The sequence below is a fragment of the Pogona vitticeps genome, chromosome 1 (genome assembly GCF_051106095.1).
Source record: "Pogona vitticeps strain Pit_001003342236 chromosome 1, PviZW2.1, whole genome shotgun sequence".
NCBI lineage: Eukaryota > Metazoa > Chordata > Lepidosauria > Squamata > Agamidae > Pogona > Pogona vitticeps.
The window spans coordinates 46,989,056-47,016,004 of record NC_135783.1 but is presented as its reverse complement, the minus strand read 5'-3'; the positions used below and the strand labels follow the sequence as shown (position 1 = coordinate 47,016,004).

Genomic DNA, 26,949 nt, shown 5'->3' with positions numbered 1-26,949 from the left:
CTGCAATGTAGCTGTGGTATCATTTTCATTACCGTTATCCTGGCCTAGCTTGTTTATTTTTAGATCACTCATTCAAGGCTTCATATAGGTATAATCAACACTTGGGATCCAGGGACCTTAAGGTTTTCCTTCTTCTGTTTCAGTTTGCCCTGCCCATACATTAAAATCAACATTCTCTGAGTACCACTGGTATCACACAATGAGGCAGATGGTGACAAATGATTTTTCCCCTTTTTATTTTAATTATTATATAAGTTACAATCCTCAGGTCACTTAATAAAAAATTAATAATTACCTATAAATACAGTTACACTTTCAATAATTTTCTTATCTATAGTATACTAATAATTTTTAAACATTTATGTACATTCTACTTCTAACCCTACAGTTATTCAAACTAACCAGCATTTCAGCCCATTTTCCAATTGATCTCCTGCACCAGAGGCCAACAAGGGATACCATACTTCCATAAATTTATCTTTATTTCACCTCTATAGAGTTTAATGTGGTAGGTCAGTTTTTCCCTCAGAGCCAGTCTCCATATTCTATTTTGAAATCTTTGCAAGGACAAGTCCTAAGTGTCCTTCCAGTGGTTGTTGTAGGTTTTTCATGCTGTTTGGCCATGTTCTGAAGGGTTTTTCTTCCTAATGTTTCACCAGTCTCTGTGGCTAGCATCTTCAAAGGACAGGAGTCAGAACTCTGTCTGTGTTCTCTGTGTTCTTCAGAGGACAAAGTTCTGACTCCTGTCTTCTGAAGATGCCAGCCACAGAGACTGGTGAAACATTAGGAAGAAAAACCTCCAGAATACGGCCAAATAGTCCAAAAAATCTACAACTATCATCGGATCCTGGCCATGAAAGCCTTTGAGAATACATCCTTCCAGTGTTAGGCAATTTCATTACGGGCTCCTCCTAATGTACTTACAATTAGTTCTTTATTCACAATGTTTTTGTTCCCTCCCGAAAATAACGAAAAAAGTAGCAAAGTTTCATTTGAGATTATTTTTTCTTTTGTTATACTTTCCAACCACTTAATTACTCCAGACCAGAAAATTCCTACTCTTGGGCATGTTAACCACCTATATTCCAAAGTTTATTTATTCCTGCACTTCCTCCAACACGTCTGATATTCCTTTATTTATTCTATTTAATTTTACAGTGCGTAAGTACCATCTGTGCACTACTTTTAACACTGTTTATTTAGCTTGAGATGAAACTGATTTGTAAGGTTGAGAGGTCCATATTTTTCCATGTGTTTTCAAACACCACTGTTTTTAATATTGTCTCCCAAGTTATTTATCTATAATACTTTTATAAATGACTGAAATTAACCTTGTTTTCCTTTTACAGTAGGCCCTCTCTTTATACAGTATTTCTCTATTTCTGTTAATGGTCTATTTGAGCCCACTATTTTATGCAGTTGAGTTGCCAAATTTCTAATTTGGGTTACAAGTATCTGATACCAATTAATTGCTATATGCCTAGTTTTCTCCTGGAGCTGTCTGGTTGTAATAGGTTTTCCTTGTATAAACAAGTCTTTTATTCTGTACATTCTTTTATCTCTTTCAATAGTTTAAATTGTGTGTATTTATCTTGAAATTTAAATTTAGGGTGTTCTAATATAATGGAGCTATAGGGGGAGCAAAGATTATCATATATTTCCTCCATATCTGGAGTAATTCTTTAGGAAAAGGTTTCCATATTTGTTTCTCATTTGTCAAGATTCTTTATACAGTGGTGCCCCGCATAGCGACGTTAATCTGTTCCAGGATTAATGTCGCTATCCAGAAACATCGCTATCTGAAACGTAAAACCCCATAGGAACGCATAATGCGTTCCTATTGGGGAAAAACTCAGCGCTATGCGGGGAATCCTCCATCCGGCCGCCATTTTCTGCACCCGGCGGCTATTTTGGAACCGCCGATCAGCTGTTTAAAAAACATCACAATGCGAAGATCGGTAAGTGAAACGCTTACCGATCATCACAATGCGATGTTTTGCCACCTAAAACATTGCAATGCGATCGCATTAGCGATAGCAAAAAATGCGTCACTATGCAGATTCGTCGTTAAACGGTGGGTTCGTTAAGCGAGGTACCACTGTATAAATATACAGTGGTGCCTCGCATTACGAGCACTCCATTTGACGACGAAATCGCTTTACGTCAATGTTTTTGCGATCGCAAAATCGATCGCAAAATGATGTTCCCTATGGGGGAATTTCACTTTGTTATGATCGGTCCCCTGTTTCGGTAACCGATCATCGCAAAGCGATGATTTTCGCACAGCTGATCGGCAGTTTCAAAATGGCTGCTGGGTTAAAAAAAATGGCCTCCCGCTGTTTTCTGGCACGGATTCCTCGCTGCACGGGCAGCGAAAATGGCCGCAGTATGGAGGATCTTCGCTGGACGGTGAGTTTCAAGCCCCTAGGAATGCATTAATCGGGTTTTAATGCGTTTCTATGGGCTTTTTAAAAATCGCATGACGTTTTCGTTTTACAGCGATTTTTGTGGAATGAATTAACGTTGTCATGCGAGGCACCACTGTACATCCAATGACCTTCCTTGTTCTTCTCTGTCCATTCTTGCACATTCAGGAGTCTCACAATCTTGTATAAGTTTGATTACTTGGGCCATTTGGAAAGCTTCATAATATTTATTTCCTGTTATCTGTACAGAACTTGTGGGCGGAAGGGTGAAACAGAAAAGACCTCAAAATCATCTTGGTCAGATTTTGAAGCTTTGTCTTTAAAAATCTTGTTTAAAGTAAATTATTTTTTTAAAAAACAGTTTATAGTAATTCTATCCACATGGTGTGATTTCTCCATTAACTAGATGGAGGTAATTACATCACTTAAGAACAGACAGAAATTCCATTATGCTGGGTGTGCCCTAATACCTATTGTAAGATGACTGCTACCAACAAAGCACATTCTTCTCAAGTTGCAATTACACTTTGAGCATCTGTTTGCACAATGATGTAAAAAAACCCTTCAGACTGGCAAATATAGCTTGGCAACAATGGATAAGATGCTTCTATTAAAATAGGTACTGGAGGATATTGTCATGTACAGTAATTATGTGAGCACATATATGAAACTGTTACTAAGGAAACAGTGAAACAAACCCAATATAAAGCCTAGTTTTTATTAGAGCAGAAAACACACAAGAGACCTGTTAACAATCATATAATTTATTTCCAGAGTGGTATTGACCTTGCATCCATTCTTTCCCATTCACATTCCTTCAAGGTACAGTATTAACCAGAACCTTCTCAAGCATTTGTATTCTCCAAGCAAACAACAAAAAGTTATGATTGCCGTTTTACTTGAAAGAGCATAGAATGTGTGGGTGGAGATTCTCATTTTACTTTGTGCTGCTTGTAAACAGTAAAGATGTTCTATAATGCACTGATAATATTGATATTCTTGCTGCCCAGACAATGCATGGCTTAAGTACCAATTGTGACAAAGTGTGACAAAACACTGTTTTTTCCCATGCTTTTTACAGTCATGTTCAGGAAGTGATTATTTCACATTGTAGCTGTGGTAGAATTCAGGCAACAAAAACATGTCCAGTCAGAAGATTTAAATTGGTGTTTCTTCACTTGCACAACAATAAAACATAGACACACATCCAGAAAATCATTTCTAGGTTTTGTTCAGATTTTTAAAGCAATATGGTACTTTGTTGAGAGGCACCTTGTAGTAGTAGTAGTAGTAGTAGTAGTAGTAGTAGTAGTAGTAGTAGTAGTAGTAGTAGTAGTAGTAGTAGTAGTAGTAGTAGTAGTAGTAGTAGTAGTAGTAGTAGTAGTAGTAGTTCAATACCACCCTGTAGTGCTAGAGTACTCTCTAGGCAGTTTACAACATAATTATGCAAGCAACACATTGCCCCTCAACAATCTGGATGCTCATTTTCCCAACCTCGGAAGAATGGAAGGTTGAGTCAACCTTGAAGTTGACTACTTGTACCCATGGGATCAAAACTCAGGTTGTGATTAGAGGTTTGACTGCAGTAGTGCAGTTTAATTACTCTGCCACAGGTCTAATTAGCCTCTAATGAACAGAGGGATTACCATCCTTAGTGCTTTCCTGTTCCCATGGACCATAGAAAGCTCCACCCATGGCCATGCTTTAACAGCTATCTGCAGAGAGAGCCTTGGCAAGGAACAGGTGAGGATCCTGAAACTCCTCTAAGAACGTGGATTTTTTTCTTATTTTTTATTTTTAGCTGAAATCACCAAAATTTTAGCTACGGGAATTTCTGCTGAATTCTGGTAGTTGCAGTGAAAAAAGAATCTGGTCAGTTTATCTACATTCATCTGGGAGTATTTAGTGAGTTCATGGTGTTATGTTGCTGTTGACTGTTAAGTCATACATGGCCTTTTGAAAATACTATCTTAATTTTTCTAGTAAGAATCATAGTAGATGTCTTATTTCTATATTCTGACACTATCAAAAAACTGTTTCATCTGAATTATTCTCCACCACTAGCAATGTATTACAAAGGGAGTGTGAGACGTTTAGTGGGATTGTGCTGTTTTATTTACTTGGGCAGAGATGTCATTAAAATCTCTCTCTTTAAAAGACAGGTTTTGCATTACAATAAGCTGTTGTTCACCAATCTGCTCCTCCAAGAGCAGTCAGTGTGCTGCTCAAAGCTATATCCCAGGAAAAAAAATAAGTATCACTCCACATTGTCCACAGTCTCTGGCCATGCTGGTTTGCAGATTTTAGAAATCGTCCTCCAAAAAATCTTACTGTCCAAGCTCTAGCAATGACACTTCTGTCAATGTTATACAAGCCTGTAGAAAGAGAGGATTGAGTCTGAAGCAGCAAAGTACAAGTGGGTATATGAAAATTAGATTGGAAATGAACATAATATGTGTGTCTGCACAATGTCATTTCCATTTATGGGCTAAACAGGTTAGAAAGGAAGATTTCATTCATTAGTGTCATGCTTTGGGGGGCATCAGTTACTTTTTAAGTAGTTTAATTCTTATTTTTAATGGAACTTATTTTTAAATCCTAAAACATTTATTTGCTTATTATTTTATTTGCATCATTCCTTTCTCCAAGAAACTGGGAATCTAAATGGCTTATAAGAAAATTGAAAAACTAAATACAGTTAAAGAGCAATACATTATAACTTATAAAAAACAATTAAATCAATTATTATTAGAACAGAATACATTTTAAATCACTTTTTAAGTTTCAGTTTAAAATTGTTACAATTCACTGAAAAATGTGGCACAGCATATCTTTATGCTAACGACTCCCTTATCACCACAGTACTTTGTTTTTTATCAAGACATGGGTTCAGCTGGACTGCAGCTCCCGCTATTGCATGTCCAGTAAGGACTGTGCTGCCTGGAGAATATAGAAATTGTCATTGGGTGTATCCATAGGACAGAAAGTCCTGCCTGCAGATTTGCTGTAGGCCTCTGGCCACTGAGGAAGAGTATGCAAGGCTTAATACACCTTGGGCTTTTCTTACATTATCTTCAGAGATTGTGAGATTGTCCTGTTATGTGTGCACAATGTCGTTTCTGTTTTGCTTTGTTTAAGGGCAAATAATAATTTTTCCCAGGCTACTTGAAGTAAAATTATCCAGTATCTTTATAAAATCTAACCTTGTTTTAATTTTTTAATTAGTTATTTAAAATAAGCAGATTTTTGTGAAGCATATCATGCTGACCAGTTGCTAAAGGAACCTTTGTTGCTTGTCCTCTCTTCTCTGTTCAAGATTGCATGCATGATTTCATTCCACAATCCTTAAGGGTATAGAGATTGCCCTTCTTTTCTTCACCTTAAAGGTTCCAGCCTATGTTCTGTGTAGGTGAGGAGATGTAGCTTTCTGGAAGATTGTGAAATTTGAGACAAGCTTCTCCAGCTTGTTATCGTTTCCATGGAAACACTGGGAAGACAGAGATTAAACTCAGCTCCACCTTCCTCATGATTATAAAATGCCTTGTAAAGTGGAATAACAACAACAAAACTCACTGCTAGCAGTTATGATGAACGACACTGGGAAGAATTCAAAAAGGAACATTGTCATAATACTTTTACTAAAGTCAGCTAAGAACTTCAAAACAATTCAACATATCTTTTCCTTGAGATTGCATTTAAAAAGTAAAAGCAGGGGAAAGGAAGAAAATAACAACACTGATATGAAGCATAGTGGAAGTTCACTCGGTTATGCGAAATCATTTTGAAATAGTGATTTAGGATGCTGCTTGTAGACTGACAATTCAGGTGAATTTATCTACTGCACAAAAGCCCCCAGATTGCTTCTGCGAGTGAGGTGCCATTAGGAGTGCTGTTGCTGGGAAAGAATTTAACTTTCACTTACATAAAAATGTACATCTCTTTGGAAGTAATACAGTGCAATAGAACAAAATCCTCAGAAGTGGTTTACCATTCCCTTCTTCTGAAGGTGACCCAGGACTATGCAACTTGCCCAAAGCCATACAGGTGGGCTGTATTTGCAGGAAGCACACTGGGGGAATTGAACTGCCAACCTCTGGTTCTGCAGCAGGAGACCCAAACCACCGAGCTGTCCAGTTAGCTCATACTCCTCAACTCATGTGAAATTTTAGCCTGTTTTCATCAGGCCGTGGGCAAAAAAATGCCAGGAGGGGAGGCATTAAAGAAATAGAAAGCCAACTCACTTGATTTTGGCTTAATAGTTGTTGAGAAACAGCAACAGACATTCTGTTCAGATGTTACTGTATAAATACGGGAAAGTAGCCATCCAAGATCTTTACTCCTCCTGTTTGAAATCCGAAAAGCAATTTTTCCATCTCCTTTGAAAAATCTGCAAAGTGGGTACCGTACTGTTACTTATCAGCACATGTTGCAGGAGGCTCAGTGGAATAAGGAAGAGTACAAAGCAGCAGACCTAGTTCATCACATTTTGAAGGAAGTAATGCAATACACTCCAACTTTTAAAAATAGAACGGTTCCTACAAAAACAGCAAGTCCACAAACTTACTGCGTTCGTTTAGTCATGTCCAACTCTTCGTGACCCCATGGACCAGAGCACACCAGGCCCTCCTATCTTCCACTGTCTCCCGGAGTTGTGTCAAATTCATGTTGGTTGCTTCGCAGACACTGTCCAGCCATCTCATCCTCGGTCGTCCCCTTCTCCTCTTGCCATCGCACCTTCCCAACATCAAGGTCTTTTCCAAGGAGTCTTCTCTTCTCATGAGATGGCCAAAGTACTGGAGCCTCAGCTTTAGGATCTGTCCTTCCAGTGAGCACTCAGGGCTGATTTCCTTCAGAACTGATAGGAAGATAAAATCTGACACTGCCTCCATATCTTCCCCTTCTATTTCCCAGGAGGTGATGGGACCAGTGGCCATGATCTTAGTTTTTTTTTTTTTGATGTTGAGTTTCAGACTGTTTTTTGCACTCTCTTCTTTCACCCTCATTAAGAGGTTCTTTAATTCCTCCTCACTTTCTGTCATCAGAGTGGTATCATCTGCATATCGGAGGTTGTTGATATTTCTTCCGGCAATCTTAATTCCAGTTTGGGATTCCTCCAGTCCAGCCTTCCGCATGATGTATTCTGCATATAAGTTAATTAATCAGGGAGAAAATATACAGCCTTGTCGTACTCCTTTCCCAATTTTGAACCAATCAGTTGTTCCATATCCAGTTCTAACTGTTGCTTCCTGTCCCACATGTAGGTTTCTCAGGAGATAGATCAGGTGGTCAGGCACTCCCATTTCTTTAAGAACTTGCCATAGTTTGCTGTGGTCGACACAGTCAAAGGCTTTTGCATAGTCAATGAAGCAGAAGTAGATATTTTTCTGGAACTCTCTGGCTTTCTCCATAATCCAGCGCAGGTTAGCAATTTGGTCTCTAGTTCCTCTGCCTCTTCGGAATCCAGCTTGTACTTCTGGGAGTTCTCGGTCCACATACTGCTGAAGCCTACTGTAACGTGGCTGAGCCACTCTGAGGTCACTGCCAACTCAGGGCTCTCAGAAGGCCCACCACGCCACTTCACACTCTTGCTGCCACCAACCTATCCTTTAAATCAAAAAGGACTAGGGTTTCTCTCAAACAAAACATGTTTATTGATTCACAAAATAAAATAAGTAAATCACATGAAGATAATCACGATGTAAATCACTGTTTCGTATGTAATTAATCACATAGACTTTCCCTCACTGACTACACAGGCACAAAGGCCTCTAAACTAGCTCTTTCTTTCTCACACACTCCAGATCTCTCCAGATCTCTCTCTCACTCAATCAAAACCCTCAAAACTGATCTCTCAAACACCATACACACCCCTTTCTATCCCAGCTCCTCCCCCTTTAGCACCACCTTCCGCCCCCTCATTGGCTGCTGTTCCACTGCCCAGCTGTGACGGACAGGTGAGGGCAGGGCTGAACGTTACACCTACCTTGGAGGATTTTGAGTCGTCGCCATGTCCCCTCCAGCCCCTTCATGGATTGCTGCCTTGTCGTGGCGAAGGGGCTTGAGTAACTCAGAGAAGCTATGGGCTATGCCGTGCACGGACACCCAAGATGGACAGGACATAGTGGAGAGTTCCAACTAAACGCAATCCACCTGGAGTAGGAAATGGCAATGCCACTCCAGTATCTTTGTCAAGAACGCCCCATGATCAGAAACAAAAGGCTAAAAATTACTACACCACTGGCTAAACTGTGTGTCATTTTCCTGCATGGGGAGTTAAGCTACTAAGCCATTCTAAACTGGTGAGATTCATCAGCCGTGCTTGCTATTAAGTAGGTGCCACACAGAGATTGATATCCTTGCTGTCCGTCCGCAAGCAGATGAAGACCTGTCTCTTCAGGCAGGTTTTCCATTAATGACTGGCTGTCAAACAATTTTTTTAATGAATAGTTGTGTGTAGTTGTTTTTTAAATGTGTTTTTAATCTTGATTTTATTTACTGTTTTAATATAATATTTGTTTAATTTATTTAAAATTTTTGTATATTGACTGCTTTTATTTAGTTAAGTTATTTATTTAAAATATTTTTACCTTGCCTTTCTCCTTGAAAAGAACCCAAGGTAGTTTACAACAATGAAAGACAAAAGTTGAAAACAATGAGTATACAATGGTGGGTAACATCATTGTTGTTGTTCTTTAGTCGTTGTTGTTCCTTAGTTGTTAAGTCGTGTCTGACTCTTCGTGTCAGCCCTCCTGTCTTCCACTGCCTCCCGGAGTATGGTCAAATACATGGTGGTAGTTTCGGTGACACTGTCCAACCATCTTGTCCTCTGTCGTCCGCTTCTCCTCTTGCCTCCACACTTTCCCTCAAGGTGAAGTCTCTGCTTTTAAGATGCTGTCAAGGTTTGTCATTGCTATCCTCCCAAGAAGCAGGCGTCGTTTAATTTTGTGGCTGCTGTTACCATCTACAGTGATCATGGAGCCCAAGAAAGTATAATTTGTCCATGCCGCCATATCTTCCCCTTCTATTTGCCAGGAGGTGATGGGACCAGTGGCCATGATCTTAGTTTTTTTTGATGTTGAGCTTCAGACCATTTTTGCACTCTCTTCTTTCACCCTCATTAAGAGGTTCTTTAATTCCTCCTCACTTTCTGTCATCAGAGTTGTATCATCTGCATATTTCAGATTGTTGCTATTTCTTCCAGCAATCTTAACATCATTAAAAGATAATATTTAAAAACTACAAACAATGAATAAGGGGGCATCTTACATCATTAATCGGCAATATTAAGGCAAAGATCAATAAGTATACAATTTATTAAAAAAAGTCATCTGAGAAATGGAAAACACAAGTAATACTAAAAATCCAGTCAAAGCAATAATGCATAACAATCTCATATCTAAAAATCACACATAGGTATCTGGTTACTGAGGGAAGGTTTGCCTGAATAGAAAGGTCTTTTGCTTGCTTGCTTGCATGCAGAAGGATAGCAAAAATGGGGCCAGCCTGGCTTTTAAATATTAAATATTTTAAATATTTTTAGCTTTTAAATATTGTTGTTTTAATTAAGCAAGCCTCCTTGGGGCCTTTAAAGGAAAAAGTGGAGTATAATATTTTATATACAATAAATAAATATCCAGATAGATAGATGCCAGCCTTACCATATAGGAAAACAAAACAACTGCTTAGGGAATCAATAGTTTGCTTCCTTTACATCTTCAAGAGAAAACTATTGTCTCCAGTTTTGGAGAAGAAGCACAGGTTTAGCACCTCACTGCTGCAGTTGAAATCCTTTGTATTTCAGAGGGGGGATGATTAAGAATCTTGGTTTCTCTCAGCTGCTCAGGACATACAATGGTAAAGAATGAAAGAACTCACAAATACTGTAAGGGAAATAAGAAAATAACATTCACTCAACTGATAGTAATTTAACATGGTATTATTATGCTTCTCAGCACATAGTGGCTGAAATGATTTTAGTGTAGTTCTTGCAGTAGAATAGGCCTACTGAATCAGTAGGGATTTGTTAAATTCCATTGATTAAAATGGGCCTACTCTAGTTGTGACTCATTTTAGCATAGGAAGTTGCAACAAGTCTAGGCCCATTAGAATCAATTAAATGTATGGAGGAGTTGACTCATTCCTACTGGTCTAATTGGCTTAAGGTTAGGTTCCCCTTCACATTTAGTCCAGTCGTGTCCGACTCTAGGGCGTGGTGCTCATCCCTGTTTCCAAGCCCTAGAGCCAGCTTTTGTCCAAAGACAGTTTATGTGGTCACATGGCCAGCGTGACTAGACACAGAATGCTGTTACTTCCCACCATGGTGGTACCTATTTATCTACTCACATCTGGCTTATTCTAAGTGGCATACTCTAGTAGTGCAATTTACTATACTAAGCAACAGGGTTTCAGCCATTAGGAAACAAGCACTGGACTAAGTTGCCAAGTTTTAATTTGCCTGGAGCAAAAATGGTTGAAAAGTCCCCCCGGTAGAAAATATCAGATGAATTCGAATAAAATGAAACTGACTTAAGGTGTGTGCATTTATTTATTTAATATAAAACTTTTCCTACACTACCATCCCATGTTCCAAACAGTGCAATTGTTATGAAAGTACCATAGCCCCTTATCACGAAGCCATGCTGCACAACATAAACATAGAGGTGGGAGTTATGCTATTGTAATGCGTTTAGCTCCTAACCACAAAGCTCTGGTTTAGGATTCTAGCCAAGAGGCCTCTTCAGGAACACTCCATTCTATCTCTCTTACTTGACCCTCTTTCAGCCAACATTTGTGGCTAGAAAGCTTGCTGTGTTCTCAATGAGCTGTTTTAAGAAAGTCCTTAGTGCTTACCCATGGCCGCTGTGCATACTTGGACAGTCCTAAAGTAGCAAAATGCCTTTCCAGTAGGGTGTGTGCCCTGACAATCTGAATTAATAACCAAACAATAAAGCAAAAAAGCAAAGTGTGCTGCTTATATACTGCCACATAGAACTTAAAGCACTCTCTGGGCGCTTTACAATTTTTCATCATGCAGGCTACACTCCCCCTCCCCCTCATGAGCTGGGTGCTCAATTCACCAACCTCAGAAGGATGGAAGGCTGATTCAACCTGGAGCTGGCTACTTGGGCTCATCATGATGGAAACTCAGGTCATGAGCAGAGTCTTGACTTCAGTTGACTTCAGTACTGCAGTTTAACCACAATGGTTAAACGATTTTACAAAAGGCAGGTTAAATCTATTTTACAATATATAGAGGAAGAGAAGCAGGACTTCAGGAAGCAAAACCCCTGGGGAAAAAATCCCCAAAGATTCTGCTTTCTTATGAAATTACAAAGGTGAGTCAGTATCATTTAAAAAACTGGAAACAGGGCGGGCGCTCACATCTGTAGCCTATTAAAACACGTACATGTAACTGGGCCAGATGGGTATCCATCCTGGACACTAAGGGTGCCTTTGAGACTCATCCTTCCACCTGTTTGACAGGAACTTTAACTGCCAAAGTTCGATCTTTTGATATATCAGATGAACAAATTCTGTGGGCCAGGACAGGTGGTGTGGTTTGGCGGCTTTCCTCATCAGTGTCCACAACCTCTCCTCTTAATATTTCATGACGGAAAGGAAACTGGTTAGAAAAAACTCAGAAAAATTACCACCCTCACCCCAACACTACCGTCTGGCAGAGAAGCAGCTGAAAAAAAAAACCCAGGATGTTTTAAACAAAATCTCCCTCCATAAGTCGACTTGGCCCAGGCCTCAACCTCCCTTCGGCTTCTCCGCCGAGGCGGCGCGGTTTGGAAAAACAGGCTTGCGCTCCGGGGCGTTTTGTGCCGGGGACGAGGAGACCCCCTCCGCTCTTCCCTGGGTCCCCGTGAGCAGGAGGAGGCGGCGGCGGCGGCGGCGGGGCGAGGAGGTGGGGGTAAGAGAGGCGCGAGGGCGGGCGGCGGCGGCGGCGCCAGGAGGAGCCGGAGGAGAGCGCGCGAACCACTGGCGGCGGCGGCGGCGGCTCCTGCCTCCGCCGCCGTTCCTTCTCGCCTACCAACCACACAGGCGCGGGCAGACAAAGGGGTTGAGAGAGGGAGCCTGGAGGAGCTCCGCCGCCTCAAGGTCACCCGCTCCCCTTTCCGCCTAGGAAGAGGAAAAGGAGAAAAGGCGCGCAGGAACGAAGCCGCCTCCGCTGCCGCCGCCGCCTCTCCTGGGCGCCCCGGCTGCCCGCTTTCCGCTCCTCGTCTCCGTTGCCCCTCGTCTTCTCTGCGTTCCAGCGGAGCCGCGACCGCGCCTGGCAACCCCGCGCCCCCCCCAAGCAGCCCCCCTCAGCTTCCCGCCCCTTTCCCCACCCTGCTCTGTCCCCGCGGGCGGCGTGAGGTGGCCTCCGGCGGGACCAGCAGCCCCCTCAGGCGCGAAGCCACCAGCTTCTCCGCAGCCGGTTGCCTCTGCGGTTTGGCCGCCGCCGCCGAGCTTAGCGTCTCCGCGCTGTTCGTCTTCCTCGCGCGCTGCCCGCCCGCCTTTCCCCGCCCAGCTGGGTTGCCCCGGGCTTTGGGGAACACCATGCCGGGGCTGCCGACGACTCCCGGATTCTCGCCGCCTGGCTACGGGTCCCGCCGCGGCCGCCCGTGTGCCGCTCGTCGGCTTGCTGTGGCGGGATAATGCGCCGCCGCCGCCGCCGCCGCCGCCGCCGCGCCTGCTGGTCGCCCACCGGAGAGGCCCCGAGTCGTCGCCATGTCCCCTCCAGCCTCGGCGGCCGCGGCCAGCAGCAGCAGCGAGAGAGGCAGCAGCGCGTCGGTGCCTCAGGAGGAGGCGGAGGGGGCCCGAGACGAGGTGAGGCCAGAGCGGAGCGACCTGCCCGGGGCCCCGGGCGGCCCTTTGCAAAAACACATTGTGTCCGTCTGCATGTGACCGGCTTTTGCATGGCACGCGTATTGCATCGGCTCGCTTTGGCACCGGCGCCCCTGCACTAATCGTGCCGGGGCGCTTTGCACACAGGTACGCAATCTTCCGCTCCCTCCGTTGCTCTCCGCTGCAGTCGGGCATCCCCGGGCACACGGCAGGATGTCCCCGATCGTCTACCTTGCAGATACAGCCTTCTTTCCTTCCTTCCTCCCTCGCTGGTCACCCGAGACCCGAGGGCTGGGATGGGGTTTCCTTTTCCCATCATTCTGTTTAGAATCAACCCCTCTGGAAAAGGGTGCCTTTCGTTGTTGTCCACGCGGTGTACAGATCTGAATAGTCCCTTTTGTACACAAATGGTGGGTGGGCGAGCGGGCGTGGATTGAGAGACTTTTACCTGGCTATTACTTCTCACCTCTGCTGGTCGGCCTTTTTCTACACTTTCAGTGCATGCCTTTGAGAAAATTGGAGGTTTTTCTACTGTGACTGAATCTTCAACGAGGAACTAATAAATAATTATTCTAGATCAGTTAATTAGCGGATTGTGTATGAGTCTGTTCAAACCGATTAAGAAAAGGAAGTGAAAGCGTGTTAAAGAGTAACTAATTGATTTTGGGGTAAATAACTATATGAGGCAGAACTTGTGTTTCTGGGTATCAAATGCAGCCCAAAGGCTAAATTGGATTGTTAGTCCCCCATTAGAGTTGACCCGTTGAATTAATGGGACTTACACAAGTCTTGATTTAACAAGTCCCATTGATCCAGTGGGTCTACTCTAGGGGGATGAGCTGTTGTACTTGGCAACAAGGAGTTTTCTCCAGGCCATGGAAGTAAATGAAGGCAGCAGCCACAGAACTAAGGTGACATCTTAATGCCTTCCATGTGGAGGATATTAGATTTCCCTGCTATCCTCATATTGCAAAAATGTGTAACAACCCTCTCCCTGAATGCCTATTGCAGTAGCCAACCTATCGTGATCTAGAAACATAGTGACATACTTTATTTATAAAAATGCAATATCTTAATATGAATGCAAATGGTCTGTATAACAATGGACAAACCTTGAGGGTGAGGTAAACCCAAGATGTAGCTGCAAAAATTAAAAACTAGGAAATAAAAGGTACACCTGTCCTCAAGGAATCCATGCATCTGTTTTATACAAAGATAACAGTAATTGCTTTTCTTTTTCATCCTAGCCAGCTGTTGCCTTCAGCTAAAGGTGCTCAGGAGTGCACCTCAGGCCTTCTGCATGCAAAGCATGTCCTCTACCAATGAGTTGCTATCTCTCTCCCATTCCTGATGGTGCACCTGGGTTCTGAAGCAAATGTCAGAAAGTTTATAGTAAGATAGATTGCAAGTGTACCACAGGTGAAACTGCATATTTTCTAGCGGTCCTTTGCAATGGAGTCTGTGTGCACGGGGGTGGGGTGGGGAGGCAGTTAACTAATGGTATCTTTGTCAGCATTCTTTTTTTGGAATGAGGAAGGAAGCAGCCACAGACATTACCTTTAGCATATCATCTTTTCTAGTGGCAGTGCTTGTTACATGTTGTTGTTGTTTAGTCGTTAAGTCGTGTCTGACTCTTCATGACCCCATGGACCAGAGCACGTCAAGCCCTCCTGTCTTCCACTGCCTCCTGGAGTTTGGTCAAATTCATATTGGTAGCTTTGGTGACACTGTCCAACCATCTCATCCCCTGTTGTCCCTTTCTTCTCTTGCCTTCACACTTTCCCAACATCAGGGTCTTTTCCAAGGAGTCTTCTCTTCTCATGAGATGGCTAAAGTATTGGAGCCTCAGCTTCAGGATCTGTCCTTCCAGTGAGCACTCAGAGTTGAATTTCCTTCAAAATGGTTAGGTTAGTTCTCCTTGCAGTCCAGGGGGCTCTCAAGAGCCTCTTCCAGCACCACAATTCAAAAGCATCAGTTATTTGGCAGTCAGCCTTCTTTATGGTCCAGCTCTCATGTCCATACATTGCTACTGGAAAAACCAGAGCTTTGACTATGCGGACCTTTGTTGACTTGTTACGTGTAAATACAGCTAATTAGCAATATTAAACATATATTCCCATATGATCCAGTATCTCATTTTAAGAGAAGGACACTCACTGTCTGACTTTCAAGATTGCCAAAGCAAGTTTCCTTTTCCCTTCAAACATTCAAAAATTGTTGAACTAGCCTCCCAAGCTGTTTGTTTGTTTGTTTGTTTGTTTGTTTTTAAAAAAGGAGATATATTTTGGGATTGGACTTCTAACTTAAGGTAATTTCATGACCATGAGAAAACTTCAGGTTGTTTGTTCTATTAGAATAATAATGAGAAGGATTGCGAAAGTGTTTCACTAGGAAGTATCTTCCTAAAGAACAGGGTGGGCATTTGAAGGAGTGTTAGTTCAGTTTGCTACAATAGTGAGTGTGATGTGAAGCCCCATATAGGACAGTTTTATGAATGGGTTAAGTTAGTGGACTACTAGTGGATCTTCTCCACCTGTTATTTATAGTAAAGGCTTGGTGAGTGTTTGTGAGTGCTTTATCAGTAGTGTTACTAATTGCAAGTATGCATCCCATTCATTTCCATTCAAAGCTCATGTGTTTGTCTCAATCTGTCTCTCCTTCATCTGTCCCCATCAGTCTTTTCTGTACATTTATTCTGAATGCTATTCTTGGTCTTCTTACAATCAGGTCTCTCATTTAGACTTCTTCCAACACAGACACATACCTATTTCTCATTTCGTGCATAACACTTTACATCCCCTTATCACCTAACTTAGAACAAAGATACAGAATTGACCAACATCTTTCATTCAGTGCACTTTCAGTACAGATATTTATTGGCTACATTTGTATCCTGCCCTTCCTCCAATGAGCTGTCCAGTAGCATACCTGGTTCCCCTCCTTACCATTTGATCCTCACCACAACTCTGTGATGCAGGTCAAGCTGAAAGTATGATACCCCAAATTACCTAGAAAATTTTATGGTCAAGTGGGGATTAGGACCCAAGTCTACCAAAAGTTAGCCTTATATGCTATCTGCTATATCACACTCGCATATGTGTACATCTTTATTCAGGTCCATCTCCCTCTCCCTAAGAAACCTACAATCTACATTTCAACAGGGAGGGAAATTACAGGCGGTAATGGCAAGAACAAGAGAGGTAAAGAGTAAAAGAAGACAGATAGGTGCGAATGTACCATGTTTCCCCGAAAATAAGACAGGGTTTTATATTAATTTTTGCTCCAAAATGCATTAGGGCTTGTTTTCAGGGGATGTTTTATTTTATTTTTTCATGTACAACAATCTATGTTTATTCAAATACAGTCATGTTATCATCTTCTGCTTGCTGCACAATGCTGCACAATGGTGGAGGCCAGGGCTTCATTTAACTGGGGCTTATTTTGGGGGTAGGGCTTATATTATGAGCATCCTGAAGAATCATACTAGGGCTTATTTTCAGGTTAGGTTTTATTTTCAGGGAAACAGAGTAGTTCAGTATTTTTTGATCTTAACACATTTTTGTTATGGATGATGAATCACAGAAGATTTGGGCAGAGACAGAAAGATAAGCAAAATAGTAATTTGTAAGTCTTCTGGGAGAACTTCTGAGGCATTGTTTAGGGAGAACAGGCAGTTTCCTTCAGAAAGCAGGGGACTTAATATCACTATTGGAAGAATGATGGTCGTCAGCAGGAATATAATGGGAAATAAGGGCAAAAAGACAAGGTGGATTAAGGCCATGGAGAACTTCTTGCCTGAGGAAAAAGGTGAATGTGTTCTGGGATGGAAAAAAGAATGGAAAGGTAAGAATTAGGGGGAAAAATCATATGATTTGAGCAGTGAGAAAGGTGAATCATCATCATCATCATCACAGTACTGCAGAGCTGGAGAGGACCCTATGGACCATTGAGTCCAGCCCTTGTCAAAGAGGCCCAGTGAGGAATCAAATACCCAACCCCTGGTTCTGTAGCCAGATACGTAAACTACTGAGCTATCCAGCAGTTCGTTTTGGCATTTTGAATGGAGATAGGAATGGAGACGGTGTGACCACTAGGACTCTGAACGCTATTGCTCACCCTTAAGCCATTCTACTCTTAATAGTTTGATCCTTCATAGAGGCAGGCATTCCTATTGGAATAATAGATACAACAACGTTGTATTTAAAGTAACAAATGAGGTGTGATAGATAGCCAAGTGGCACTGATCACCTTGGCCTCTCATAGTTTTCTGTAAGTGACTGCTTGTAAATTGTTGTCCTTAGTCACTTTCTCCACCTAATTCCACCTTCTTCAAGGCAATAATTTTGTTGTTCTTCTTCTCTGTTTGCATAGGATTGATTCTAAGATGCTTCTGTGGTTGTGGTCAGCACAACCTATACATGTAGGTACATATATAGAAGCCGGTTCTAGGGGCTTCAGTACTCAAAGTCAAGAATTTATCTTGTTTTATCCTGAATGGATTTAATGAGACGAGAAGCATAAGTATTTAATTTTGCTCACTATGAAACATCCTGAATGGCTACTTGTAATTCATAACCATAAGCTCACCTTGTTAGCCTGCTACACTCTGCTAATAACCACATATTCTTACATTGAGGCCTTTGGAATGAGCATTATTTTGTAAAGAACAGGCTTGTAAGTATTTGGCCTGTTCAGAAAAGATACAACTGTGCCACACCCGGTTAAATTATTTATACTTACAAATTATATGAAATACTTATATCCCAAGAAAATAGCCTCCACAAAGCAGCATACATTATAGCAAAGTACTGATACATTTTAAAAGAATGGTTGAAATCCTGTTTCTTAATGTAGTAAGTCACAAGTAGAACAGAGCCACTGAATCAGTGGAGATTTGGTGAGTCAATTCCCTTGTAAATTCTGTTGATTTAAGGGACTTACTGACAACTTACTAGACTAAGCAATAAGATTTCAGCCAATGTAACAATAGCTTAAAGCAGGGGTGTCCAACCTTTCACCTTCCCTGGGCCATATTAGAAGATGAAAATTTGGGTTGGGCCGCACATAAATTTGGTTTGGGCCACATGGGGGGGGCAACCCTAGCCGTACTCCGCAGCCCCGCTCCAAGCGCGCTTACCGGCAGCTGCAATCTCAGACAGCAGAGGCTGCCAGCTTTGACTCCGGTGGCTTTATGGGGCCGGGAGGGGGTCCATCTATTGATGGGGACGGCGCAATACAGTCACACAGCCCCCCTCTCCCCTCCTGCTCCTTCCTTCCTTCCCTCTCCCCCCCCCCACCATTGTGATGTGCCCTGGCCGCAAGTGCCGGCAGTGTAACTTGAAACTTTGGAATTTCTTTAAAAATAAAAAATTGCACTGGGCCGCATTACAAGCCGACCTGGGCCACATGCACACTCTAAAGTATAGAGTGTGTATGAAATAAACTTAACTTAAGCAGTCTTTCTAAAAAAAAAAATAGGTCCAAACAAGCAAAACAGAGCACTTGCCAAACTTTGATATTTTGTGACCAACCACCACAAACTCAAACTAGGAAAGAGTGTTATGAAGTTTTATAGTGCTGTGGGATCATTGTTAGAGTGTCAGACTTTTGACCTTGACAGTAACAGTTCTAAACCTATAAACTATGGGGTCATTTTGTAATGTAGGCTAAGGAAAGATTTTGACCTCCTTTTGACTTGAACAACACAGTATATGCCACTGTCAGGTTTGCAGAGGAGGAAGTCAGTGTAACTGTTTAAAGAAAAAACTCTCAGATTCCTGTATGAATGGTTTTACTATTCAGTTCTATTTTCAGTTAAATGCAGTAGCTGGTGAAAAGGCCTTGGATTTCAGGCCCCGGGGACAGGCAGCCTGTGGTTATTAAATAAGGATAGTGCACACCAATCCTTTTGTTGTTTTGTACCAGTCCCTTTTCTTAGTCAGACTGTGGTAAGACAGGTCAGCATATTTTTCACCCTGGTGGGACAAAAGCTATATGAGTTGGCAAGATGGATATAGATTTGGGTCATAAAAATATAAAATAAGGGAATTACTTCATGGAGGGGACAAGAGCTTCTTATATGCATCAGTGTTGCCTTCCATAAGAAAAGGCAACCAGCAGCAATGCAAAACAAGAGAGATGGCTTAAGTGCTGGCTGGCAGATCTATTAGATGGTTCCTAAGAGTGACTTCAGGGATGGGAGAATCTGTCCAGGTTTATGCAAACATTGGCTGGGAAGAGATACACTGAATCTTGACAAGCACAGAGGCAACACATTGCTTTTGCAATTAAATAAGTAAGCAATATTTCACTTCACATATGGTATGTAGCACATGAATCCCATTTATTTAAATGCCGTATGCATGAGTAATAGTGCAAGATTGTAGTCTGTATGTTAAAAATAGAGAACTTCACAACCAACAGAACTATTTATTCACTGCCACCAGTATTGCCCCTGTATAAGACAGTTCTGAGATCTCATTCATTTTGGCTATAACAGGAAAACCTGTTTAAATTGTTGTAAATAGTGACAAGGGCTTGAAGTCTCTCGTGTTCAAAACCTATAGGGAGGTGAAACTGAAAAATCACATGGGGAAACTGGAAAATGAAAAGATGAAGCTGAAAGGAAACTGCTGTCTCTAAACCCTTGTGGCAGGTACTGTGCACTGTCAACATCATCATGGCAGGCATTGCTTTTCCAGGGACTTGTTAAAGATGCTGCTGCTGCTGGGCAGAGCATTTGTTCAGGTAAGAGTGTGCTATATAAGGCATTGTATGGTCACACATTAGGACAGGAAATGGAAGTACAGTGTGTTGTTTACAATTTATTTCTGTCTGACTGACAACCCTCCATAGAAACATAAGTACTGGTTCTGCGCTTCACTCCCCTTCTACTTTAGCTAATGAAGAAAAGAGAAGCCCATATTAAATTCATTTCTGAAATTCATTCAGTGGTTCTAGTCTTGTCAAGATATCTGCCAGGACGTTTGTATGCTACTTTATACCAAGCAGTTTACATCAGAAATAAAACAATGTAAAAAAAAAAAATAACATTGTAAAACAATGTAAAAACAAGCTGAAACACTTAAAAACAATCTAAGAGTCAGCATAACAGACAAATGAAACTGATTACCAGGAAGGGAATAGCTCTGGAAACAAATACATTTTCAGGAGATGTTTGAAGATATATAGTTTTTGCCACTCTAGCCTCAAAGAAAAGAAATCTACAGATGGTAAGTGTTCCCATTGAGAAAGCCTGTTGTCATATTTCTGCATGACATTTTGCTGGTGGTAGAATAACAAACATCCAGTTTTCAAACATACAGGAAGGGTATTGCTCTTCAGTAATAGCATGCATTGTATAATGGCAAGAGGTTGCTAATTCATAACTCATTAAGGGATTTTTTTAAAAAAGCAGGCGTCAAAGAATTTAACATCACTTTGCTGTGCTTATTACCTCCTGGTAGGTTGTTTTGTAAGTATGCTGCTAACGGGGGTATCTTCAGAAAGCTAGAACAAGGTGCTGAGCATTGTGTACTACTGTATATGGCAACAAACTACAGCAGGATTGTGATATCCACGGGGATTGATTTCAAATCCCCTCCCCTCCCCTCCCCGCTCCACCTCCTGTGGATGCTGGAAAGTGCAAATATAGAAACCCTGTATATAGAGAATAGTCTCTAGTAGTTTCCTCTAGGGACCAGTTCTAGTAATACACCTTGCAAACACACATTTATGGGGGAGGGAGCTTTTTTAGGCAGTGGATAAGTGAAACCGTAGGTACTGATTTTGCGGATCAGCAGTCCTATTGTAGTAAGTGAAGGCTGAGGTGATATTTAGTGTTTCCATTTCCCACTGCCTCCAATATAGTCTAGTGTGGTGCATCATGATTTGCTGGGTAAGGTCTGGATAAATAAAGAGCACTTTTTACAGATGAGCTTTTCTTTCCTGTTTATTCACAGGAGTCTGAAGACTGTTTCTCAGTAGATAAGGAGTAATTGTTTCTTTGTAGAAAAAGGGCATTTCAAATGGCACTTTCAGCCACTGGATATACAAAGCAAAAAACCCTTAAGTACTAAGAATAAATTATGCAAATAATGCATAATTTAGGGCTGTGTAGTATGGAGGACAGTTTGACAGGGTTTGGTGAGTTCTAAAAATAAATACTTATTTCCACTGTATATACTAAAATGTAATATTGAAATGTTGTGATAGCAAAATATACAGTCATTACATCATTACAATTTTGATTTTTTAAAGATTAGATTGTTGAAAAAAGTTTAAAATGCTTTAATAAAAATTGCACTTGTAGACAGGAAACAACAACTAGTATTTGAATAAAGAAATTTAGGACAATGGAATGTGTGAGGCACAGAATGAGTAGGAATATTATGTGTGAGGTACAGACCTGTAGGCTCCTGAGTTCAGGAATTTTGATCAAAGCCCTCTTTGGTGTCTAAGAGTTCAACAAACACAGGTCATTTGCCAGATGTTTTTTCCTCCATAGCTTTTTGGTCTGCTTACATGCACAGAATATTTCTAATTAGATTTCACCTTTTACATCTAGAGATGGCCAGTGACTTGTTCCGGTGGCTTTGATCCTGTGGCTCCAAGAAAGCCACTTCTAAAAGCTGAAAAGGAAGGTCTATCCATCTCCCACTTCATTTCTTGCTCTTTTTAAAATAGTAATTTAAAAAAAAATCTTTACAATCTGGGTACCCCTAGAAGGCACACAGGATAGCAGAAAATTGTCACTCAACATGTCAGAGTTGCCTTTCCCTTCCATAACGTACAGGCAGCTGTGCTGCCCTTGTTGTGTTTCTCTAAGAATTCAGCTGAGGGTCTTAAATCGGAGAGCAGGCACCGTTCTCGGAAGCATGGGAGTTGGAAAGCTGGAGAAAGATAGCAGCACTCAGGCGGTTGCTTGCCATGATGATAATGACAGAATGAGTCCAGGGTGGAGAAGAATTAAGCCTTGTTGTGTTTACTCTTTCAAATAGCTTACATCTAGTATTGAAAGTGGCCTGGGTCAGTCAACAGCACTCACTTGTGCAAAGTGCTCTCTTGCTTCCCCATCTGCTTTTTTCTCTCTTTCAGTGCACTTGCTGGTGTGCAAGGAAGTCTTCCTCAGCCACCGGGCCAGCCACTTGCTTTTCTAGCAGTAGGATGTTGCCTGGAGATATAATTAACACAGCTCAAGAGGCTGATCTTATTTTGCAGTGATACTGAAGATTAATGATGACCCTGACACCTGGCAATCTGGCTTGTTAAAATGCACTGCCTACCTTCTACATTTAAAAAACCAAGAACACTACAAATTAGCAGTCAGAAGGAAGCTGAAAGGTGTTTATGTTCTCTCAGTCCTGCATTCCTTCCCTCTTCCTGTTTCCCCCTGAAGTAGGAGTCTTGCATCTGGGTCACATCTGGCAGCAGTGTTTTTTAGAGGACAAACTGCAGACTTTGCTGTACTCAGTGGCAGTGGCTACATTGATATCTATTTATATGAGAATTTGTCTAGCCGTGTTCCTCGTGGGACAGGTGAGCCTTTTTCAAATCTCATTTTCACAGATGTTCTTGGGGACCATATACCAATGGTGGATGGAACCAGAGTCACGTTTTAGCTAAAAGCTTTTAATGGCCACAACTAAGACTTAAGAGAGGCATTCCAGCTGTGGAGATAGGGAAAAAATTCTATACAAAAGCTGAGGGAATCATAGGGAAAGGTATGTGACACAGAGGATTCGGTTCAGCCCAAAAGGGCCAGATTCAGTGCCAGGATCTGAGGTTGCCAACACCTGGACTTACCTGTTTACACATGTATTTTAAAAGCATACATTTAAAAAGTACTAATGACATAATCAGTAATAGGTGTGTTGTATTTGGTAGTAAGACAGGGCATTCCCCCCAGCAGTTTCTGGTCTTATGCCCAGTTTCTGAATCCAGGTTGTTTGTCTTCTGCATTCACAAGTCCCCTGGTAAATGTAGCATAGCTCTGTCTGGAATGGAGAGAAAAACAAGCTTTAGCCTGCAGTCCTTCATCTGTAAGCCATAAGAATGTAAAAATGATGATCAAACGGAACAACTGTCTAGTACAGCTCTGTGTATCCATAGTGGCCAAACCTATGCCATTCAGAAACCAGCAAGTAGGACATGAGAGCATGTTTTATTCTTGGTCTCCAACAACCAGTATAGGTATGCTGCCTGTTTTTCTGGATCACTGTGCATAGGCGTCATGACTAATAGCCATGAACATCCTTATCCTTCATGAATTACTCTCAGATCCTTCCTGATTTATAGCTATCACTGCATTTTGCTGTATAGAATTCAATATATAATGTTTTGTATTGTATATCACTTCTTTTTGTCCATTCTGAGTCATCATTCACTTAACCTGCTGACCGTGGAATCTATTATATTCAGGAAAAAATTAACACCATTTTATTTTACTGTATTTTATTTTATTTTATTTTTTAAAATATTTATATCCCTGATTTCTCCTAAAAAGAAGCCAAGGTGGCTTACAGTATTAAAAAGAAAAAGTATTAAAAGATAAAAATAGTGAATGATTGAAAGAATTAAACAAATATAATATTAAAGCTAGTAGATAAAAACAGTACCAAAACACATTAAAAACAAACAGAAATACCTTATAAGAGTCGTATTTTAAAAAAAAAACCTCTTAAATAGCCAGTCACTTAAAAAAACAGCCTCTTTGAAGAGAAAGGTCTTTGCCCGCTTGTGAAAGAACAGCAAAGACAGGGACTGCCTGGTCTATCATGGGAGAGAGTTCTAGAATTTGGGACCAGTGACAGAGAAGGCCCTCTCCCATGTCTGCACCAAACACACTTCTGATGGTGGTGGCACTGAGGGGAAAAGCCTCTCTTGGTGATCTTAAATCTTGGGCAGGCTCATAAAGGGAGATAGCTTGGACCGAAATCACCTTTGAGATAGCTTAGACCCATCATGCACAATTATATGAACCTCGACAGTGCTTGCCTAATTCTAAATTTTCAAGTTTGCCCTTTTCTTTCCTTCAGCATCCACTGACCAATGTTTCTCTGTATAATATTGGTTCATTTCCTTGCTTCTTTAATTATATTTTTTGGACAGTTGATTTTCTGGAGCCTGCATATCTAAAGCAGTTTTCCTGACAAAACTTTGACATGGACTAACAAAAAGCATTTAAAATCTTTTTTTGCTCCAATCAACCCTGTCCTAGCTTACCAACATCTTAATACAGTAATAGAATAGACATATCCTATCCAGTCAAACTTCAAAGACTAAAGCTGCCTCTGAATCCTTAGTGTGAGCCCATGGTAGAAAAGTACCGTCACATGGTACAGCGCATTCTGTTCAGAGCTTGGAAGAGTGGCCCTTATCTAGCTGACATGTCCAGTGTCCATGGTGGCTAAGGTGTTCTGGGAGATGTAATTCAGACACGTAACTTTTCTGAGCTTTGACCACTGGTCATTAACCCAGTGTGTGCGCAGATTTTTGTTACACTTCCATATAGTTGAGAAGAGCTGGTGGCTTGCTCTTTGGTGGTTCTCCCCATGGGCAATTCTGACTGTAAAAGCAATTCTATCAATTATGTTTTGGAAATACTCAAGAATTTGAATGCAAACAGATTCTTCCAGATAAATCATGCTAATAACCCTGAGGATAACAGCTACACAGTGGGGAGGCTGTTTTCTTGCAGTCTGTTAATATGGAAGATTCAGAAAGCAAAGCCGGCTAGTCTGTAGAATCACTCTCAGAAAATGTGAGATATACAAAAATAGAACTAGCAGTATCCAAGCAGGAGAGAAGCTGTGGTTTGTAATGCATTTCCATTTTAGTCACCCGCAGTTCTGTCAACAGCACATGGTTAGGGCTAAGACAAATCAGATTGGGTTTTTAAAAAATTGAACCACATCACTGCCATTTTATTTTTCTACCACATCTTGAATCTTCAATGTGCAATTGCAGAAATTTCACCTCTGCCAAAAGCCGTTATTTATAGTATGAGAACTTTTTTTTTAAAGGATGCATTTTAGTATGGGAACATATCTAAGGTTTCAAGAGCTCCAGGTTGTTTATTGAGTTTGCAACAGTGGTTATCCGCAATAGTAGAAATGTCTGAGAGTTGTACTGGACCACGACAGAAGTATTGTCAGCCTTCTTATATTTTCCAGAAGTAGTACAAATTAAGCCCCATTCCCTGCTTCTAGCTGCAGAGCCATAGGATTTGCAGATTACTTGTCTCTTTCTGTTCATGTCTATTTGCCCCCTACGTTCATCAACAAGGAACTTCCCCCTTTACTCCTCAGGGGCCCTGAACAAGTGGGACAAAGGGATGCCCACCTTCTATGTATAAATTGAGAACAGGAATGCAAGCAAAAGAGAATGAAAGGGGGATTGCGATTTGCTGTCTTGTAACCTAATTGTCTCCATGTGATTTGAACTACAGCTCTTCCAAACTCAGCCACCAATGGTTAAGGAATGGTGGCAGGAGTGTAGTCCAAAATACCTTGCTCCCAGTGCCTGTAGTGTTTTGCATGACTTAAACAAGTGTGCATGGAGAAGCAATTTCAGAAAGAATTAGGAGGTTTGTATGAACTCAGAAAGCTCAACTGCTCCAGGGTGGTCATGTACCCTTTTTCTGTTGGCACTGTTTGCATCGTGGAATGTGGGTGCTACAAAAATATGGATGTTTAGTTCTCTTCTATTTGCCTTCCTCTCATGGAAGGGCAGGGGAACATAACTAGGCTTGATAGGTGAGCATACTAGATTTTAATTATTGATCTGGATGCTTGAGGAAAACGTTCCAAACTTAGGGTAGAAAGTCACTGGAAAAGCGAAGGAGCCAGTTGGCCTGCAGTAATAAGGAATGTCAGTGGCCAAAACTCTGTTGCTTAGCATAATATACTGCACTAAAGTAGACCCGTTGAATCAGTGAGGATTTGAGAAATCAAATACTCTATTAAGTCAAATGGTCCTAACTGTGACTTATTTTAGCAAAGTACATTGCAGTTGGGGTAGGCCCATTTAAATCAATGGAACTTATGGCAGAGTTGACTTACTAAATTCCCATTGATTCAGGGCTACTCTGGTACAATTTACTATACTAAGCAACATAGTTTTGACCAGTAGATTGCAAACATGAATCTTAGGCATAGTGGAAATATATTCACGAGTGGGTGGGTAGATGGGTAAGAGAGAATAGAGTCATTTCTTATCCTACTATGTAACATGAAATAATTGATGGAACAGCCACCCAACTGTTTCATTCAGAGTGATAGAATATGGCCATATGCTCATAACTTGCAGACCAGACAAACATGCCGTCAGGCCACATTTCATGAGCATTCAGGAGGGGCATGAGGATGGACATAGAATCATAGAAAAGTGAAGTTGGAAGGGGCCTACAAGGCCATCAGGTCCAACCCCCTGTTCATGAGTGGCACAGATTTCCCATTTCAGTAACTTGGGGGTATACATTATGGATCTTGGGAAACAATCACATATTTCACACATAAAGCAGACTTCCAGCTTCTTTTGCCTGCCAGGTGAAAGGATTTATCTTGGGTAGCCACTCAGTAAGATTTAGTGCCTCTGGGGATGTTCGGCTGGGACTCATTCTCTACCAATTATGTTAATTAAGGAGGTAGTGCAGCTCTGTGGCTTTCCCCTTTTCCTTTACCATATCGTA

The 26,949-nt window shown here is 41.5% G+C and overlaps 2 protein-coding genes and 1 long non-coding RNA gene across 7 annotated transcripts in view; 1 reads left to right on the top strand and 2 right to left on the bottom strand.

Moving 5' to 3' along the window:
- Window positions 1-252: 252 nt before the first annotated feature.
- Window positions 253-12,296, bottom strand: LOC144585840 (uncharacterized). The gene is made up of 2 exons (XR_013540419.1): window positions 10,085-12,296; window positions 253-9,631 (listed from the first exon to the last, which is right to left on the bottom strand). It is a non-coding gene; the product is annotated as an uncharacterized LOC144585840 (long non-coding RNA).
- A 105-nt stretch (window positions 12,297-12,401) lies between these two features.
- TMEM151B (transmembrane protein 151B) overlaps window positions 12,402-26,949 on the top strand; it is a 32,811-nt gene continuing 18,263 nt past the window's right edge. For all 5 annotated transcript variants that reach the window (XR_013540417.1, XR_013540415.1, XR_013540416.1 and 2 more), the window contains exon 1: window positions 12,402-13,241. Coding sequence is in view for 1 of the 5 variants with exons in the window: in XM_078383043.1 (XP_078239169.1) it covers window positions 13,143-13,241 (99 nt within the window). In the remaining 4 variants the exon portion in view is untranslated. The remainder of the gene's footprint in view (window positions 13,242-26,949) is intronic.
- Window positions 19,846-26,949, bottom strand: part of DRC5 (dynein regulatory complex subunit 5) — a 53,466-nt gene continuing 46,362 nt past the window's right edge. The window contains exon 5 of the mRNA XM_078383045.1: window positions 19,846-23,254. Within this exon, the coding sequence (XP_078239171.1) occupies window positions 23,117-23,254 (138 nt within the window). The 3' untranslated portion in view covers window positions 19,846-23,116. The remainder of the gene's footprint in view (window positions 23,255-26,949) is intronic.